The 18,646-nt window shown below is 57.7% G+C and overlaps 1 protein-coding gene and 1 long non-coding RNA gene across 2 annotated transcripts; one reads left to right on the plus strand and one right to left on the minus strand.

Moving 5' to 3' along the window:
- Positions 1–1,579: 1,579 nt before the first annotated feature.
- On the minus strand, positions 1,580–2,779 carry LOC143398606 (uncharacterized). Its single transcript, XR_013091265.2, has 2 exons — positions 2,714–2,779; positions 1,580–2,281 (listed from the first exon to the last, which is right to left on the minus strand). It is a non-coding gene; the product is annotated as an uncharacterized LOC143398606 (long non-coding RNA).
- Positions 2,780–2,857: 78 nt separating this feature from the next.
- On the plus strand, positions 2,858–8,257 carry Rtl6 (retrotransposon Gag like 6). The gene is made up of 2 exons (XM_076855471.2): positions 2,858–3,176; positions 3,327–8,257. Exon 2 carries the CDS (start codon positions 3,526–3,528, stop codon positions 4,243–4,245), a length of 720 nt encoding a protein of 239 aa, XP_076711586.1. The 5' UTR covers positions 2,858–3,176; positions 3,327–3,525; the 3' UTR covers positions 4,246–8,257.
- Positions 8,258–18,646: the final 10,389 nt, after the last annotated feature.

Here is an 18,646-nt window from a genome sequence, read left to right on the forward strand (position 1 = left end):
CCCGAGCCCCTGCCCTCTCCCCACATCCTGTTCTCTTCCCAGACAGTATCAGCCTTTATTTTCATGACGCACCCGAAATATGCTTACCTTAAAGTCCTTTTTTCAGACGGTTCCATGAATTTCATCTGAGGTTACTAAATTCATACTAGGATTTATTTGGGTTTGTCAGCCATTCTTCTTTTTTTTTTTTCAGACATTCAAAACTTTATTTTTAAAAGATTGCCTTCGTTATAAATTTGAATCTGGGAAGTCTGTTTTTCTCCACACAAAGAGCACATGAACAGGTTCAGCACAGAACATCGTTCTTGAAAGAACATCATTAACAAGGTCAAAGATGATATCCATTGGCATTGATCCATCTTCTAAGGGGCAGAGCAATCCTGGGGTCACTGAGTGCCACCATTTGTAGGGTCGACTTAAAACCAGAATCTGTGGCTTAGTTCCTCTACTTCACACCCGGCAATAAACATCAGAAACTCCACCAAGGGAAAACGGCTCCTGGAAGAGTCCCCAGATTTCCCACTTGAGACGCTTGTTGGGTTCTTGTTTCCCACTGGCCCTTGGAGGGTCTCCCCAGATGGAGATCCACAATTCTGCACCTCTTTTGTGCAAAAGTGAACGAAAACGTTGAGCAGCTCAGGATACTGGGTGTAACCTCGGATATTTGAAAACACTGGTTCAGGTGAGACTGGACGTGCACCCAAGGGTGTTCCCCAGGCCCCGGTGGGGGCGGGGGGTGTAAAGGGATCTGGAGAGGCCTGGCCCTCTACCTACAGGACAACCAGCCCCTGGACAGAGCTGCCGGGCCTGGGTCTAATCCTGACCAGGAGCCAGAATTCAGGACAGGTTTCAGACATGAGGCCATGATTCCCACAAAGGGCAGGAGGCGTCCTCCCCACTCACCAGAGACGTCATCGCTTCAGGCTACAAACCAGGGACCGTGGAGAACAGGGAGTCCTCGCCGGCTGTGCTCTTAGAGAAGACGTCTTCACGGGCTTCAGCGCTCTGGTTTCCAGGCGCATCCTGGGGAAGGCTCCCCCTCCCCTGCCTTCCCCAGCTGCAGCCGTTTGGGGTACCTCCCCCACTCCCTGGTCTGCAGTCCAGAAACGTGGTTTTTTTAAATCCATGATCAAAGGGCCATGAGATTCATGAGATCCCGGCCGTGTTCCTCCTTGTCCCAGGGTCACCCCCTGGAAACGACCGAATGGGACCTCCCACACTACTTTCTGACGTGGGGGTGACTCCTCTCCCTGGCCCCCACTTAAGCAGAAAGCCTGGTTCTGCTGCCGCCCTGTGTCCTCTGGTGCCTGCGACCCCGAGGCTCAGCTGACGGTGTCTAGAGCACAGGGAAGCCCACTCTGCGAGTCCAGCGTCTTTCCACTGGTTTCTTGGTACAGTCTGCTGCCGGGTGGTCGCAGCAGAGACCCTGTGCTCATGTCAGGACACGAGGCACAGCAACATCTGGATCAAGATCCAAATGTCCTTCCTCTGGTTTTTCTTATTTTAAAAAATCATTTAATTTTGTTATATTTTATGGGCTGCAACCTTCTATCCCATTTGAAATAAAGTGAAATCCAAATCAATGAAATTTTCTTTAATTTCATGTTTTGTTCATGTCTGAGGTGAATAAAATGAACCATACTTTCCGTGCCCCTAGGAATTTAAGGTGGATGGTGTCAACACACCTGGAATTCCACACCTGAGCTACAGCAGACCCCTCACTCGTGTGCACAGCAACCCTGACACCCTGGAGGAGAGACTGATGAGGACCACAGGAGAGGCCAGGATTTCTCTGTGTGTTTGGAAGAACGGGGCGGGGGGGGGTGTGTGTGGCAGAGAGGACCCGGCCAGTTTCTGCTTTTGAAGTCACTGACCACAGTCATGGCTGGGCAGCTCCTGCCCACTCATACGGAAGATCTCACCATGTTGTTTAAGGACACGGCTCCTTCTTTCTTCTTCTGCTTTGTGCCCTAGAGGTTTTCATCTGGCCACACTGCCACAGAGCACCCTATCCAAGTGCCGACACCCCCACACCCCATTCCCACCTCAGAATGAAAGCCAGAGCTCTTAATGAGTCCAGTCCAGTGGCAGGTCCAGTCCCCTTTCAGGCTGTACCCTGGAAACCCGGGTAGGGGGGTCCTTGCTCTCCCGCCAGGCCCGGGCTTGGAATTCCCACCAGGCGCAGCTCAGCAAGGTCAAGCTGGGAAGGCATCTGGGTCTCCAGTCACCACGACGGTACCCTTTGGTCCACTTTCACTCTTTGGCATTTGCCCCAGGGAACCTGGCAGAGAAAGAGGTTGGGATTTAAGTGCAAGTGTGGTTTATAAAACTCCAGTGTGGAAAATAAGACAAGGACCTACCCACGGGGCCATGCTCGGATAAATGGTGGCACAGGATTTCCAGACACTAGTCAGAAACTGAAAATCATGCTTCCCAACTATCCTTAGTGGGAAAACCCCCCAAATCCAATGTGTTATTAAGGTCACAAAATGGTTCATAAGGAACAAACATTAGTGCTTTGTAATAGGATATATCATGGAAAAAGGACGGGATGGAACTACAGAAATATTACTATTCCCTGGGTGAAAAAGGTTAGATTTCTCTGACTTTTCAAGATTTGCTACAAAGAACATGTTCTACTGAATTTTATATGCAAGTACAATAACAAAAGTCAACTTCATTTTTAAAATAGCTGCGACCCCTATAAAAAGACCTTTGTAAGCACGAAAGGAACCTGCAGCACCTTCCTCGGTAAAGGACTAACAGCAGCCACGGTTGCCGCTGATTGGCTGCCGCGGAGGGTCAGAGCCGGTCGTCAAGGAGGCGGGGCTTCGGCCCACTTCCGGGGCGGGGCCTCGGCCGCCGCCGCGCGCTCCGGAGCCGGGGAGTCTCCATGACAACCGGCGGGGCCCGAGCGCGGCCTCAGCGACGCCGCCACAGCCGCCGCGCCGACCCCGCCCGCACAAAGGCCGCGCGGTGACCACCCTCCGCAGTCGCCTCGCCCCGCCCCGCCCGGCCGGCGTCTGCACCTGCCGGAGGTCGCGCGCCGCCCGCGCCCCGCGCTGACCGGGAAGCAGTTGTGAGCCGCGCCGCAGTGACTCATCCGCCTGGTCGCGTCCCGGAGCGGGCCATCTTGGTGGCGGTCGGCGCGGCGGACCCAGCCTCGGAGACCTCAGGTACACACCCCGCCCGGCCCGGCCCGGCGCCCGCGTCCGCAGGTGCACCCTTTGTTCTCCCCCAGGTGGGCGCGGGGCTCCTCCCGGCCGCGCGCCCCCGCGCCCCCGCGCGCAGCCGGAGCCGTGAAACACCCTCCGCTTGTCCCCTAGGGCCGGGAGCCAGCCCGCCTCGCCCAGCCGTGGCCCCTCGAGGTCTGCAGCGAGGAGCCGCGTCCAGAGCCGCTGGACCCCGCCGCCTGCCTGGGCTGGCCAGCCCGCCCGGCGTCCCTCGCGTCCCGAGGCCAGATCCGGGTTTCCGCTGCCTCTGCGCTCACCCGTGGGCCTCTGCCTGCGGCTGACCTCGGCCAGCATGGTCCAGCCGCAGACCTCCAAAGCCGAAAGCACGGCCTCGGCAGCTTCTGCAAACGCCCAGATGGATGACGTGATCGACACCCTGACCTCCCTGCGCCTCACCAACTCTGCGCTGAGGCGGGAGGCCTCCACGCTGCGGGCCGAGAAGGCCAACCTCACCAACATGCTGGAGAGCGTGATGGCCGAGCTGACCTTGCTGCGCACCAGGGCGCGCATCCCGGGGGCTCTGCAGATCACCCCGCCCATCTCTGCCATCAGCTCCAACGGGACCCGACCCATGACCACACCTCCAACTTCTCTGCCAGAGCCCTTTTCTGGAGACCCAGGCCAGCTGGCGGGATTCCTGATGCAGATGGACAGATTCATGATCTTCCAGGCCTCCCGCTTTCCAGGTGAGGCCGAGCGAGTGGCCTTCCTTGTGTCCCGTCTGACAGGGGAGGCGGAGAAGTGGGCCATTCCCCACATGCAGCCAGACAGCCCCTTGCGAAACAACTATCAGGGCTTCCTGGCCGAGTTGCGGAGAACCTACAAGTCCCCGCTGAGGCATGCGCGGCGCGCCCAAATCAGGAAGACTTCCGCCTCCAACAGAGCCGTGCGCGAGCGCCAGATGCTGTGCCGCCAACTGGCCGCAGCGGGAACCGGGCCCTGCCCTGTGCATCCGGCCTCCAACGGGACCAGTCCAGCGCCAGCCCTGCCCACCCGAGCCAGGAACCTTTAGGGATCCGACACCCCCCTGGTAGCATCTGCAGTCCCCAGGTAGCAGAGGCTCTATGCTGCGGAGAAGAAATGTGCATACAACCGGATCGCCCGCCCCACTTGAAGACATCCCTCCCTGCCTCGCCGTCCATTGGAGGTCTTCCTTCCATCCTTCTTGGTGGTCACCCTGTTGTGCTTCCTGTCATGGGCTAGCTCTGCCTGCTGCCCACTGCATGCTTCCCTCTTGCTTGCAGCCCTCTACTCCAGTGGTCACAACCCTGCTGTCCCGGCACACTGACCCCACAGCGCCCAGGAACTATTTGGGCTGACCCTCCCAGCCCTGCTGTTTGTGGATGCTCCTACTATACCCCTCTCTCCAGGTGCCCTCTGCAGCTCCCTGCCAGCTGCCCTGCCCTTGGCAGCGAGCTGGATGGAAAGAAACAAGTTTGGCCAAACTGGTGGCCTCTGCGTACCTGGAGGGGGTCTGGCTGCCTGCCTGCCACGGATCACCAGCCTTGCCAGGACCAGTATAGCCAGCAGGGCCTTGTTGGTGGCCAAGTGAGCACTCTGCTGGGGGCAGCCCTCGCCATGCAGGTGGACGCAGTCTGGCGTGCCTCATTGCTCCTCCGGGAAGAATGACCCCGCAGCTGAAGGGGAAGCTTCCAGAAGATGCCCTCCAGTGTCCGATGGCACAGGAATGGGGAATCTGCACTTGCCCACTGAAGAAGGCCACAGTAGATCTGGGACCCTGGGCAGTGTCATCAGGCTGCTGTGGCACTGCAGGCAGGCGGAGGGGGCACACTGGTGACTCTGCTTGCTGTCCTGGGTCTCCAGGGGGGCGCTCACAAGCTGCTGGTGTTCAGTCACCCCTCTCCCCTCGTCACTTCATGGTGGGCCTTGCTTCGGTTGAAGCCCACTCCCTTCTCCACTCAGGTGCCACATGGCCTTCACCTCAGCCTTTCAGCCATCCACGCCATCTCCAAGTCTCCAGAGACGCCACGTGGCGTGCCCTCCCCACGTCTGGGCCATTTGTCCAGGAACAGATAGAGTCCCTCTTAATGAGTCCCCGCTCCTCTGGGAAGCATCATTAAGCACTAAGACCTGGTGTCCTGCCCCTGGTCACCCCAGCCAGGGTCTGGGTGGCATTGTAAAGGTGAAGAGCTGCGGACTGCCTTGACCTGATCAGTGACGATGCAGGACGTGGCATGCATGTCCTGATGGTGAGGGACAAAACTGCCCTGGCTCTGGGTGGATAGCCTTGGTCTCCTCTCTGAGGTACAACCAAGAAATCACACCCTCAGGGGGGCTCGGTCAGGCCCTTCAGACTGTGGTGCTCCTCCCGCATTTCAGTGCCAAGCCCGCTGCATTTACAGGACCACCCGACCACGGCGGGGAGTGGGGCACCTTCCCCCGCGTTAACCTGCTATGTGAGTGGCCCTGGCCTGGCCACAGGAGGACCACATCTGCACACACCCCAGACGCCTCTGTCTTGGGATCCCAGAGGTTGGGTTCTGGGGCCCATCCCCTTTCTGGAGAGTTTTGATGATGCTGGGAAAAGTGACCATGACTCCAAGCAGCCACTGCCGTGTAAGGCCAGGGTCTGCAGGCTGCTGGGGTCCACAGACAGGCCGCCGCTCGTGATGGGCTCTGTTGGTCCAGCTGCCCTGCTAAATAGCCGCCGGATGCAGGCTTCCGGCTCCCCTGGGGCAGCCCAGGCTGCCCAGCGGGACCATGGTGCTCAGTGTGAGGGAGGACCCCAGCACTCCAGGGCCTGCCCGTGCACAGCTTCCCAACACTGTCTCCACGCACAGTGCCCTCCCTCTCTAGCAGCTGTCTGGGTGAGAATGGCACCTGCCAGGTAGAGGTGTCTCTAGGTGGCGGGTACAGTGGCATCTGGGGAGTAGGGGCCTGTGGGGGGACAAGACACCTGGAAGGCTTCTCCAGGCCCAGCCTAGCCAGGGAGGAGACCAGACGTGGAAACACATGTCTGTCGTGTCACAGCCCTGGCCCTGCCTGGTGGCTCTGTGAGAGGGACCATCTGCTTTAGGCGTGGAGGTTCAGAGTTGGGTTCTGCACACTCAGGACCAGAGCCCTGCGGGCCAGGCTGGCCGCCTCCCTGTTCATGGCTGCTGCTGGGCCCTCGTTTCCTGGGCTGGCGGGCCTGCGGCTCGCCGCTGCTCTGGGTGCATTTGGCGACTTGGTGGTGCCCTTCTCTTGGTGCTTATGTTGGGGGTGGGGCTGCCATTGTGTATCCTTGGCCCTCTCGATAGCTCCCTGCACCTCGGAACCTGGAGCAGATGAGAGAGGGCCCAGGCTCCCCTCTGCCCTGGACTTGGAAGAAGCCCACACTGACGGTGCTGAGGGACCCGTTGTGGCTCTAGTGTAGGACATCTTAGTCCCCAGCCCAAAAGGCTAAGACCCAAGCCCCACGCAGCCCCCGAAGGAGACCATAGTGATGGGGCGGGTGTTGCTCTGAGGATGGTGGGGAAGGAGGTGCTTTGTACAGTACATACTTTGGGATTATTTCTCTTAATTTTAAGAAAACAAGTAACAATTTACACAGGGTCAGGAGTAGAGTTGACAGTGCATGTGAGGGAGTTCTGTTTCTCGTGTTGTTGACACTTTGGGACATGTTGTGGCTGTTGTCTGGGCTGCGTGTTGCCCATCTGGAGAGTAGGCTTCGCTGTGTTCCAGGCACAGAGGTGAGGTTTGCTACAGGGCGGCTCCTGGCCAGTGTGTAGTGTGACCTTGGGATTACCTTTGTGTCCTGAAGCGTTTTGGTGACTTCTAGGAGCCAACCTTGGCCCCAAGTGAGTATCTGTTGAGGTGTGGAGAACCCACGTGACGGTGTGGCAGGCCCACCCGACAGGAGCCCGTGGCCAGGGAGAATGGCCCCACTGCATGAGCGTGACCTGGGCACTCGGCCTGCAGGAGAGGAGGGGCTGCGGGGACACAGGCCAGGCTGGGTCAGCTCAGGGAGTGTCCCAAGGCTGGACAGAAGGGGTACACTGGGGCAGGATGCTGGGTGACGGGGGAGATCCTCACAGAGGTCCCCGTGAGGTCCCGTCTTATGGCCTGAGCCATGACTCTTGCCCTCTTCTTGGGAAGCAGTTGCTTAGGGGCTTGGAGAGAAGGTGGAAGATGGCTGCTGGGCCAGCAGGACCGCGTCCCCCTGTGGTCAGGGCAGGGTGACCCTAGTCACTAGTGCTTGGAATTGAGAGCTCTGGGGTAGCTTGGCAGCATCTCGTGGGAGTTAGGGGCAGTGTCTCGTGTCTCGGGGTCCCTGTAGGATATGGCGGGGCTGGCCCTGCACAGGAGCGTTAGTGGAGGGGAGGAGACCCAGCTGCTCCGCAGTGTCACTAACTTGGCAAGCCAGGGACACCGTGACCATGTCCTCCGTTCTCCGAGCAGACCTGCAGAGGAAGGAGATTTTGGAGAGTCAGGTGGAGGGAGACGTACAGGGTGACACCTGGTGTCCCTCCAGCCTACCCTCACTGCCCTGCGTAGTTTCTTTGTGTTTTCTTCCTTGTGACATCATTCCACGTGGCTGTTGTCACCAACACGTCACGGGCGTTTCCCGTTGCTGATCATCACATGTGAAGTGGCTGTGGAAGGACAGCAGAGCTGTCAGGAGCTAACAGAGCTCTGCACAGGTGTCTCCAGGTGGGCCACTCCCCCGTGACAGCCTGGGGTGGGGACCACTTCCCCCTGACAGCCTGGGGTGGGGGACTGGATTAGAGAAGGTGGAGACCTGCGAGGTGTTCATGCTGCTGAATCCACAACACTGCCACCAGCAAGGGTCGGGCCGTCCTGCTGGTGTTGGGTATTGTCATCAGGCTGAATATTTGCTAATTTGAAAATGAAAAAAATGGGCTTGTGTTTGAGTTCCGTCTCTTTGATTTCCAGCTCAGCTGAACCTCTGTTCACGCCACGCAGCTGTGTCTCCCCCCTTGTGGGTCGTCAGTGTCCTTTGCCTGCCCTACGGGGTCTGAATGTTTGTATGAGTTCATTATCTATTAAAGACACTAACCCGGTGTGTGCTCTTGGCTCAGTTATTCCAGGTTTTGCTGGAGTCTGGACACAGTCTGCACCCCCTCAGTGCCGCCCACCAGACTGCAGCATGAGGCCACAGGGACTTTGTGTCTGCCTGTAACACGGGGCCAGCAGGTGCAGGAGTGGACGGCTGGGCCTTGGGGTCCCCAGACAAGCCCCGGGCGGCCCTCACACTCTGGTCTCTGCCAGAGATCACTGAGGACCCCAAAGAGCATTTTCTCACATAGGTTTTTTCCTACCAACACTTACCCCATTATCAATTAAAACAAAGTTTAAAAATATTATTTAAAAGATAAGATGGAGCTCATGGTATGTTGTCGTAAGTATCAGTGTCAATGAAAACTCTTTTCCAAACCAAAAGCCCAGTGGGAAGGGCAGCGATGTTGTGCAGCTCTGCAGAGTCCTTCACTGTGGCTCGTGAGAGACGCTGGGGTCTTGGACCTGCTTTTGAACTTGGCCTTGGACCTCTGAAAAACCCCACTGAAGGCTCGAGCCGGGGGAAGGCACCTCGTAGTTTATCACGAAAACAGTTGGCCTCAGAGACCCCCGAAGGCCCCACTTTGAGAACCACTGGGTGTGAAGGGACAGGAGGAGACAGTCCTGCCACTTCCATGTGTCCCTTCTGTGACTTCTTTCATTGCTTTGAACCTCAGGTCCTTTCCCCTCCTAACCCTCGGCTCCATCGGGGTGGATTTGGCGTTGGGCATGGAGCAGGCCCTGACCGTCTCTCAGAGACCCAGGGCTGTCCTGGGGGGACATGCCCCGCCCAGTGGGCCCCGCAGGGTGGCATCTCACCTACCAGGGCCATAACCCCTCCACCCCCTCGGGGTCCTGCATCCTGCCCCTCACCCACTCTTCAGACCTAGGGGCCTCCCCGCTCTTAGCTATTTCACCAGATGATAAAGTGATTCTGAGGTCCGACACCAGCAGGGTGTGAAAGGCACACGGCCTTGGTGGGCTGTGGGCAGGGCCCCACTGTCACCCACCAGTGGCCCCTTCGCCAGCCAGCAGCAGGCCTGGCTGGGGGCTCCACGCTGAGTCCTGTACCTGCTGCTGCGGAGTGGGGTAGAACTCCATGTCCCAGCTGGCTGGCCTGCTGCGGCCACTGTCCTTGGCTACGCTCAGGTGAGTGCTTGGTGCCCTGCTGTCGTCTCCAGATGGCTGGTCCCAAGAGATTTACAAGCACCTGCCCCTGCCCTGCCCTGCCCTGGCCTGACAGTGCAGAGCCGAGGGGCCAGCCCTGCCCATCCCCGCCAACCGGCCCAGTCTGGGGCTGGAGACTAGGGCCTCTGCCTCAGGGACTGCGACTCTTGCTCCTCTGGGCTCGCGTCCATCCTAAGTGACTCATGTACTAAGGGACCACCAGCAGTGTGCACACATGACCCCATTTTGTAAGATAGAGGAGAACAGGACACAGTGGGCGTGGGGCTTGGTGGCAGAGGGCTGCCCCGGGCGCCGGGTGGCTGGGCCACGCCCTGAGCAGCTGCTCTGCCAGGCCCAGGGTGGGCGCTGGGGACACAGCAGGCAGACCTGGAGACTCCATCTCTAGCCATGCCGTCCCCTCACAGCAACCCAGGTGTCACCTGGCCTTTCCTTCATCCCAGGCCTGGCCTATTACCAGACGATGGCTTCTCCACGGTTCTCGGACCACCCCGCACCGCTCAGGCCTGATGGGCGGTCTTGCTGCCACCTTGCCCTCCTCCACCGCCAAACCAGGACCGGGGTGGGGGCGGGGCTGCTGCGGGGCCCGTCTGTGCGCCCACCCCCCACCCAGGTCACACCTACCGAAGTTGTCACCTGCCCTTGTCGCTGACCTTACATTCCCCTCCCCACCCACTGTGCTCCTGGAGGGAGGCTGGTTCGCCTGCTGTGTCCCCAGCGTCCACCCCAGGCCTGGCAGAGCAACTGCTCAGGGCGTGGCCCAGCCACCTGGCGCCCGGGGCAGCCCCCTGCCACCAAGCCCCATGACCATTGTGACCTGGTCTCTTCTTTCTTACAAAATGGGGTCACCTGTGCACACTACCTGGGGTCACTCAAGACACGCGGAACCCGTGAACACCCTGACCTGGTCTCTGGGAACGTGACGTACAGCAGGTGGGGTTCCACCTTGGACTTGCTGCACTGTCCCCAGCCTGTGTCCTCGAGGTCTGGCTCACAGCCTTCGTCTCGTGAGTGACATTGGGTGGACGTCCCAGCCCTGCAGGCCCTCAGGGAGGGTGCGTCTGCCGTCATGGTCAGTGGTGCCCTTCTCGCCTCTCATGAACCACGCATACAGGTGGTGAGCGTGCCCGTGTGTGGCCACCTTGCAGGGCTCACAGCGGGGGACCGTTCCTCGGAGGATCCTACAGACGTCATGTCTGCAGCAGAGGTGCCCGTTGGCCACTGGAGACCAGAGTCCATTGTTCCCATTGGTACGTTAGAGGTTCTGGTTCATCGCTATTTATTAATGTCACCATTTGTGATGGACTGAAAGTGTCCCCAACATTCACGTGTAGGGTCCTCACCCCTGCTGTGATGCACCAGGGAGTGGGTGGTGATCAGTCCGTGAGGGGGCCTGAAGAACTCGTGGACCCCAAATTGTGGCCAAGGCTACAGCTGAGAACGAAATGCAGGAGCCAACTGTGTCTGGAGCTTGGACAGCAGCCACCGGCCACCTGTGCCCTGCATCCTATTCTGGACTGCATTTCCCAGCCGCCTTTGCAGCCAGGCGTGGTTAAACCGCCAGATTCTAGTGGGAGGGGACGAGGGGTCCCCGGTGCTGTCCCCTCTGGCCACGGCGACTTGAGGATGGGGTAGTGAAGGGGGCAGATGCACACCACGGAGGGGCCTTGGGGAGGGCTGCCGGCTGGCCAGGACACCCACTCTTGGTGTCCCCGAGCGAGAGACAGGCCCCAGGCTGGAGCTCTTAGCAGGGGGAGCCTTTGCGGAAGCCCAGGGGGGCCACCAAGAGGCCTGGTGGGTGCTGGTTTCTCCTCATGGAGGCAGCTGGGGAGGAGCGGCTTTGAGGACCCTGTGTAGTCAAAGGCACCTCTGGGAAGGGGAGAAGGGCAGGTTGGTCCTTGTGGGTGTCTGATTGGCCAGGGGACCCCCTCCCTGCCTGTCCCAGGAGCAGGAGTCAAGGGGTCGGGGAGGCCAATTTCCCAGTCAAGGGCCGAAGCTGAAGCCGCTGTCTGCAGTTCCCAGATGTAGGGAGGCGAGACCCCGAGCTGCGGCTGCGGGAAGGCAGTGGGACTGAGGCCACAGTGCTGCAGGACCCAGGACATACGAGAAAGCATGTGTCGGAGCGCTGTGTTGTGACCCCACCCACTGCAGGGCCACCAGGAAGGTGGCTGGGCAGAGGGGGCCGGGGCTTGCTGGCCTGGGAGGGCCTGAGGTGGCAGTGGGGATGGAGGAGAGCCCTTGCTCTGGCTGAACTGCCCGACACCTGGGCAAACAGGGCCTGGTCAGAGGGGCTCCCTGCCCCCCAGCTTCTCCAGGGCCACGGAGAGCTCTGGCCGCAGCCCTGGACTGTGTTCAAGCCAACTGGGCTTCAGAAATAAGCAGGGAATCAGCTTAAACACCAAGAGGCCATCCTGCAGACAAACTGACCGGAAACCTTGGACTCTGACAGCAGTGTCAGCAAGGGACTCCCTACCTGGCAGGACCGGGGACTCGGAGACTTGTCTACTTAAATTGTCAAATGCAAAAACCAGGGCCAAGCTCCCTGGCAGCTTCATGGCCGAAGCAGAAATGTGCCTGGTCTGCTGGGCACCGGGAGCCGTGGGGCCAGGAGCAGCTGCCTGGGCATGCAGCTTCCAGGGCCTGTGGGTGCCCTGGGGACCCACACCGCTGGGGCCAGGCACCTGCGGGCCTGAGGGCGGTGGACCTTCCCCTGGGGCAGGGACAACAGCACACAGCAACCAGGGGGAGGGCCAGAGGGCAGGAGAGGGCAGTGTTCCAGACGTGGGGTCGGGGAGCCCTTCCTGGAGGCTGGATCGGGGCCAGGCCCGCAGGGTCCGAGAGGAAAAGCACTACACCCGTGGTCAGCCTCAGGCCGGTCGGGCCTTAGACCCAGAGAAAGGTGTTTTCAGTTTGGTGGGTAGTACAATTTTATATATTTGATAAAAGAGGCTGAATGCAGCCGGGCACGTGGCACTCACCTGTGATCCCAGCTGCTCGGGAGGCTGCGGTGGGAGGGGGGAGGATGGAAAGTTCAAAGCCTCAACAACTTGGTGAGACCCTGTCTCAATAAAAAGGAAAAGAAAGGGCTGGGGATGTGGCTCAGTGGTTAAGCACCTTGGGTTCAATCCCCAGTACACACACACACACACACACACACACACATTTTACTGTGCTATTGAAAAAGTTGTGTAATGATTTTATAGAATTTTGTTACATGAAGGTGTTTTAACTTTTTTTTTTTTCCTGCTGTGACCAAAAGACATGACAAGAACAATTTGTGGAGGAGTAGTTTATTGGGGGCGCTTGGTTTCAGAGATCTCAGTCCACAGGGGCCGGCACTGTTGCCCTGGGTCTGAGGTAGGCAGGACACCATTTCAGAAGGGCCTGGAGAGGAACACAGCTCAGGAGGTGACCGCCAGGAAGCAGGGAGCTCTGCCTTCCAGGAACAAGATGTAAACCCAGGGACACAGCCCCAGTGACCTACCTCCTCCAGCCACACCCTGCCTGCCCACAGTGACCACCCAGTTAATCTCTATCAGTGGATTAATCCACTAATTAGGTCCCACCTCACCTAACCCAATCCCTTCCCCTCTGAAAATTCTTGCATTGTCTTATACACGAGCGTTTGGGGGAGACTCACATCTAAGCCCTGTCAGGTCTGTAACTCCCATTGCTGTTCCTCCCTGGTTGGCGGTCGTCTACCTATCTACCTATCTACCTACCTATCTTCATTTTCTAAAACTCCAGGTGTGACTGACGTACTGTGACACACTGGGAGCTAGCTCATGTGTAGCCCTGTGCTGTGGCACATGTGGGCACGGAGGAAACACCACCAAGCGTGGACACGGGATCTCTCCGTCACCCAGAGTCCCCTGTGCCTCCTGCTCATCATCTCCCGCCCCTGCCAGGCGCTTCGACAGTTCTAGACCAACTCAGAGCCGGAGCGAGGCGGAGACGGCTGGGCTTCTCGGCACAGCAGGAAGCTTCTGGGGCGAGAGGCGTCCGCCTGCTGCAGTCTTGGCCGTGGGCGGCTCTGGGTTGCTAAGGGTCCTCCAGGGACACGCTGCCCTGGCTCACCCGTTCTTTATGCCTTCACCTGCGGGCTCCATCTGAGAAGGTGCACAGGGCCGCGAGCCTGCCCACAGGACTCTCCTGCACCTGTGTTGACGCCCCCCTTGGGTGACCGCCCGGGAGTGAGATGGCCGCCTCGGGGGGAGGGGAGTTCAGCTCCATAAGAAGCGGCAAACCCCAGTACTGGGGAAGTGACTAAGAGGCCTACTGGTGGCAGCTCTCAGGGTATGGGGGTCCCTGGGACGCCCTTCCTGTCCCCAGTCTGCCCTCAGCTACTCTGGTGGAGAGACATCTCATGTGGTTCTGTTACCCAGTGAGTCCGAGCCTGCTGCTGCTGGGCGTTGCTTCTTCCCCAACATTTTAGAAAAACTCAAACATAGGTAAAAAGTCAGAAAAACCTGTGGACATCCTTATGTCCCCCGGGGGGTCTCCTGTTGCCATCTGCTACATTTTCTTTATCGGTGTCAGGTAAGAGGTGCCTTAGTACATTGTGCTTTTTAGGCTTTGCAGAGTCAGCCCACGCCATCAGCATACATCACGCAGAAGCGTCTCAGCCCACATTTTACTAATCAGAGTTGGACCCCTGTTTTCGGGCAGCAGGGGGTGTTCATCACAGTGAAACCTGTGCCCCTCAAGTCTGCCACCTTAAGCACAGCCCCTGTTGGCAGAGGGAGCATCACCTCACCAGAATGTCCCCAGAGCCCCACCCCAGTTCCAAGCCTTTGCCAGTTCCCAGGATACAAGGATACTCTGCATTCTTCCTTAAAAATATTTAATGTTCACATGTAGGTCCACGATCCACGGCAAGTGGAGTTTTGTGCCTGCTGGTTGGAGAGGGGTTTGGTTTTCCCCATAAGGACTCAGCCATTGCTTTGGAACCAGTCCTCGAGAGACCCCCTGTTCCTCCCTGGACTGCCCCGTGGAGCCGTCTGAGTCCAATCACCCAGCACAGCTGGTCTCCTGGTCCCTGCTCTGTCTCCGTGACCCTGGTGTCTGTCCAGTGCCACACCAGGCTGAACTGGTCACGGCGGCCTTCCCGTGGGCTTTGAACTCAGGGGCTGCATATCCCTCTGACCACTCTGGTCCTTCCTTTCCAAGACGACTCAGCTGGTGCAAGACCGTGTGTCTGACACAGCAGTCTCTATGTGCACCTGGAGGCAAAGTTAAAGATTCAGTTCCTCACCTTAAAAACGCGCAAGAGAACATTTCTGTTCCCAGAGGAAGATCCATGGTGCTGTACTATTTTTAGGTCCTTTGAAATTCCATATGAATTTTACTCATTTCACCCATGTCTACAAAAAAAATCCCGCAGGGGCTGACTGGGAGGACCCCGAAGCCGGAGAGCAGCATAGAGCTGAGATTTCAGAAGGATGGTCTCCCAGGCACAGGTGCCGTGGCCCCCCACTTCATCCAGGATGGAGCTTCTCCTGGCCGGTCTCTGTCCTGGGGTCGGGGCTCTCGCCCACGGCTGGTCAATGTATTCCCCAGGATCCGGGTCTTGGCACTGCTGGAACTGGAGTTTCTATTGAGTTTCATCTTGTTGGCTGCTCAGGTATCAAAACAAAGCTGATTTTCACGTTTGCTTTGGTCCCGTGGCCTTGCTGGGACACTTGTTAGTTCTCGGTCATTTCTCAGACCCCTCAGGGACTCCTGCGAGCCGTCTGACCTCTGCTCCTCATTCTGTGCCCTCTGCTTCTCTTCCCTGGGCTCATGGAGCGCTGTGGTGTCCTGAGTGACCCGCTGGCTGAATGGCTGCTGACCTGCCGGGGACGGTGCTGGGTGTGTCACCTTTGAGGACGATGTTAAGCTTTCAATGGCCCATCACACTCAGGACACTTCCCTCTCTCCCTGATTGCTTAGATTAAAAAAGAAAAAATCATGAATGAAGTTTGAATTTTGTGAAACGCCTTTTGCACCTATTTGAATGATCGTTTTATTTGGTCACACAGTTAATATGGGAGATCACGCGGATTGGTTTCCAGGTGACAAAGCCAGCTGCGTCTTTGGGATGAACACAACTTGGTAACTAAGTCCTCTCCCTTTTACAGACCTGCTGATCCTCTGCATCTGCCGTCAGCAGGGAAGTCGGATGGACGAAGGCTCTTTCCTGCAGTGACTGTGTGGGTGTCCCTGGGCCGAGCTCCTCCCCCTCTGTTTCCGGACAGTCTGCGGAAGGTTGAATTATTTCTTCCATATCAATGTTTGACGGGAAATCTGAGTGCAGCCACCTGCGTCTGAAAGTTTCTTTCTGAGGTGTCTGATCCCAGCCTCCGTTTCTCAGTGGATCGCGGACCGGCTTGGGGTCTCATTCCCCTCTAGTGAGCTTGGGGGGTCTGTCTTCCCAGGTTCGGGGACATTTTAGCATTAAGGATCTGTTTGCAACGCTCTCATTCTCTGCCAGTCTGCAGGACTCGGTGGCTTCTCGTTCACCTCGTAGTATTGGCCTTCAGGACGTCCCCCTCTTTGATCATTCTGGCCAGACTCTGTCAATCTGTCCATCACAGCAAAGCCCCAAGTTTTACGTCACTGATTTCTTCTGTTTCTGTTTCCTGCTGTGGATTCTGTCCCTTTGAGAGCTTCCTCCTGCTCAGTTTACTTCTTTCTTCGTTTCTGAGTTTCCTAGGAAGGAGGGCGCCTTTAGCCTCTACTTCCCAGAAGCAGCGCGACTTGGGGGGCTTGGCTCAGAGGACTCTGCCCAGCGGCTCAGGTCTGAGTACCCCAGGGAGCTGGAGCCGGGGCTGGCGGGCTGCTCTCAAGGCTGCGCCCCACGGCGGGCCCCGAGTGGGGCCCAGGGAGCAGCTCATGGGCAGGAGGCTGCCAGTTATTCTAAATGGCCGCAGGCCCCAGAGTCAGCCTTTAAGAACTCACTGAAATTCCAGCCATTTCCCCTTCCCTGACTTTACGGTGGCCCTTCCCCGCTCCTTGTCCAAGTGAATAATGTGGTCTGGACACGAGGTGTCCCCCAAGTTCCTGCGTTGTTCACGCAGCACCTTCAGAGGGGCAGCGGGGGCTGAGCTGGGATGGAGCCCGCCCGTCTGGCTGGTGTCCAGGGCTGGGAGGGTGGGTCACGGGTGCCCTGGAGGGGCATCTGTCCTGCAGTCCCCCCATCCTGTCCCGCCATGAGCTGGGCCACCCAACTCCACGGTGCTCTGCCTCCCCTGGACCGAGAGCCAGGGAGCCGCTGGCTACGGAGTAACACCTCAGGAACCATGAGCCCACAGACTCTTCCTCCCCTCAGGTGTGCTTGCCGGGAATTTGGTCACAGAGTCACAGACTGACTGTCACAGCGGAGCCCTTGGAGGCCCGAGGCCACCCTGTTCCTGCCACGTGGAACTCGCGCCCTTCCTTCTCTTGTCTCTTCCTCTCAGGGACTCAGGAAAACGCTCCCCTTGCAGGTTCGGGGGCTGGGCCTCCTTCCAGGGCCCAGAGAGTGTTCTCGCAGGACTTTCTCCAGCGGAACCTCCGCTGACTCTTTAAAAGCAATTAAGGAGGAGAAACGACTTATCCTATCCCAGCCACAGGCCTTCATTTTTAAATATTTGCAAATCCTCCTTCATTACTGTTTCTTTTCAAATATGCCTTGGCTACCTGTCCCTGCTCACTGTTTCTCACGACCTTAACTTTTTACAATGTTCATTGATTTGCTGTTTATAAAAGTAGCACATGTTCACTACTGAAAATTTAGAAAACAGTCTAAAGAGAGCAACAAGATCAATGCGGTTCTCCCACCTCCCCAGAGAGAGCTCTGCCGTTTTAAAACAGGCTCCTCTCTTCTCAGTTCTAAATACAATAACTTAGGCACAAAATAATCCATATTTGTAATGATTTGAGCAATAAAGAAAAACACAGAGTAGGACAGTGAATAGCCCTTGGTCCTTTGAATGCCCTGCTGATGGGAATATGGCTGGTCCCAGCCGACTCAGGTTGAATCTGGGAGGACATGGGGTCATCGGGAGGGACGAGGTCGCTCTCTCAGGGCTGGGCCGGTTGCCAGGAGAGCAGGTGATGGTGAAGCAGGGTTGCCTCTCGTGTCTTGTCCCCGGCCCGCCCCTCCTCGTGCTGCCACGAGTGGAAGCAGCACAGAGCCCCCAGTGGGGCTGCACTCCCCGACTTCCCGGCCTCCAGAACCATGAGCACAGCGGAGCTGGTCTCGGGCGTTTTGTTACAGTAGCAGAACACAGACGGACACTCCCTGATCCTCTCCCTAGGTTGTGCCCACTGTGCGTCCCTGCAGGTCCCTTTCAGCCCTGTCCTATACCACTCAAGTATCCGCCAAGGCCGAGCTCGGCCATTGGTCCAGCCCGAGAGGCACCGCCCGAGAGGGAGACGCCTAGGGACTAGTCTTCTCCTGGTCCCAGCCCTGGTCCACAATCAAGTTTGCGAGTTTTTTTTTTTTTTTTTTTTAAATAAACCTGCACATTTCTTGTTACGGTCTCTTTATTTAACTGCATCTGATTTACTTTTACTCTCTTGCTGATGGCTGCTGGGTTCATCGTCTTTTTCCGGTGACCGCAGCTCTCAAGTTTTCATGATCCCAGTAGCTTCCGGCTCTGGGGCTTCCCACTGGACAGACCCTCCCCTGGGGGAGACGTGGCCTCCTGTCCCGACTCCCTTTCTCATCAGACCTAATGGGCTGTAGTCCTGGCACCAAGTGAGGGAGACGACAAACAGCCTCCTCCACACACATCAGCCACTTCGCCTTTAATCGTCTGGGCTCTTCAATGGAAAATTGTCCATTTCACGGAGATTTTAGAATTCATCAGCATAGAATTGGGCCAAAGTGTTCTCTGAGGCTTTGAAGGTCTCTGAGTGCGCTTGGTCCCCCTCTCTGCTGCCTTCAGCCTATTTCTGTCTCTATTGATTGGATTCGTTAGGGATCAACCTGCGTATTCGTCTGTTTTAAATAAGCTGTTGGTTAAAACCTGCTGTTCGTTCCCTCTTTCTTCTTCGTGACTTCTTGTGGCTCTGCCCGTCTCCTTCCTCCCACGCCGGCAGCTCCCAGCAGGTGAGGGGGACTCGGGTTCCGGCTCCTCCATTCCCAACAGCTCCGGCCCCTTCCCGGCGTCCAGGCCAGGAGGAGCGGACCGCAGAGGACTGTGCTGTCTTCCCCGGGGATTTTCTCACATCCTGAAAGTACC

This window comes from Callospermophilus lateralis, chromosome 4 (genome assembly GCF_048772815.1).
Source record: "Callospermophilus lateralis isolate mCalLat2 chromosome 4, mCalLat2.hap1, whole genome shotgun sequence".
NCBI lineage: Eukaryota > Metazoa > Chordata > Mammalia > Rodentia > Sciuridae > Callospermophilus > Callospermophilus lateralis.

What these genes read in the sequence shown, in the direction of transcription:
- Rtl6 (XM_076855471.2), top strand. Translation starts at nt 3,526, where the DNA reads ATGGTCCAGCCGCAGACCTCCAAAGCCGAAAGCACGGCCTCGGCAGCT.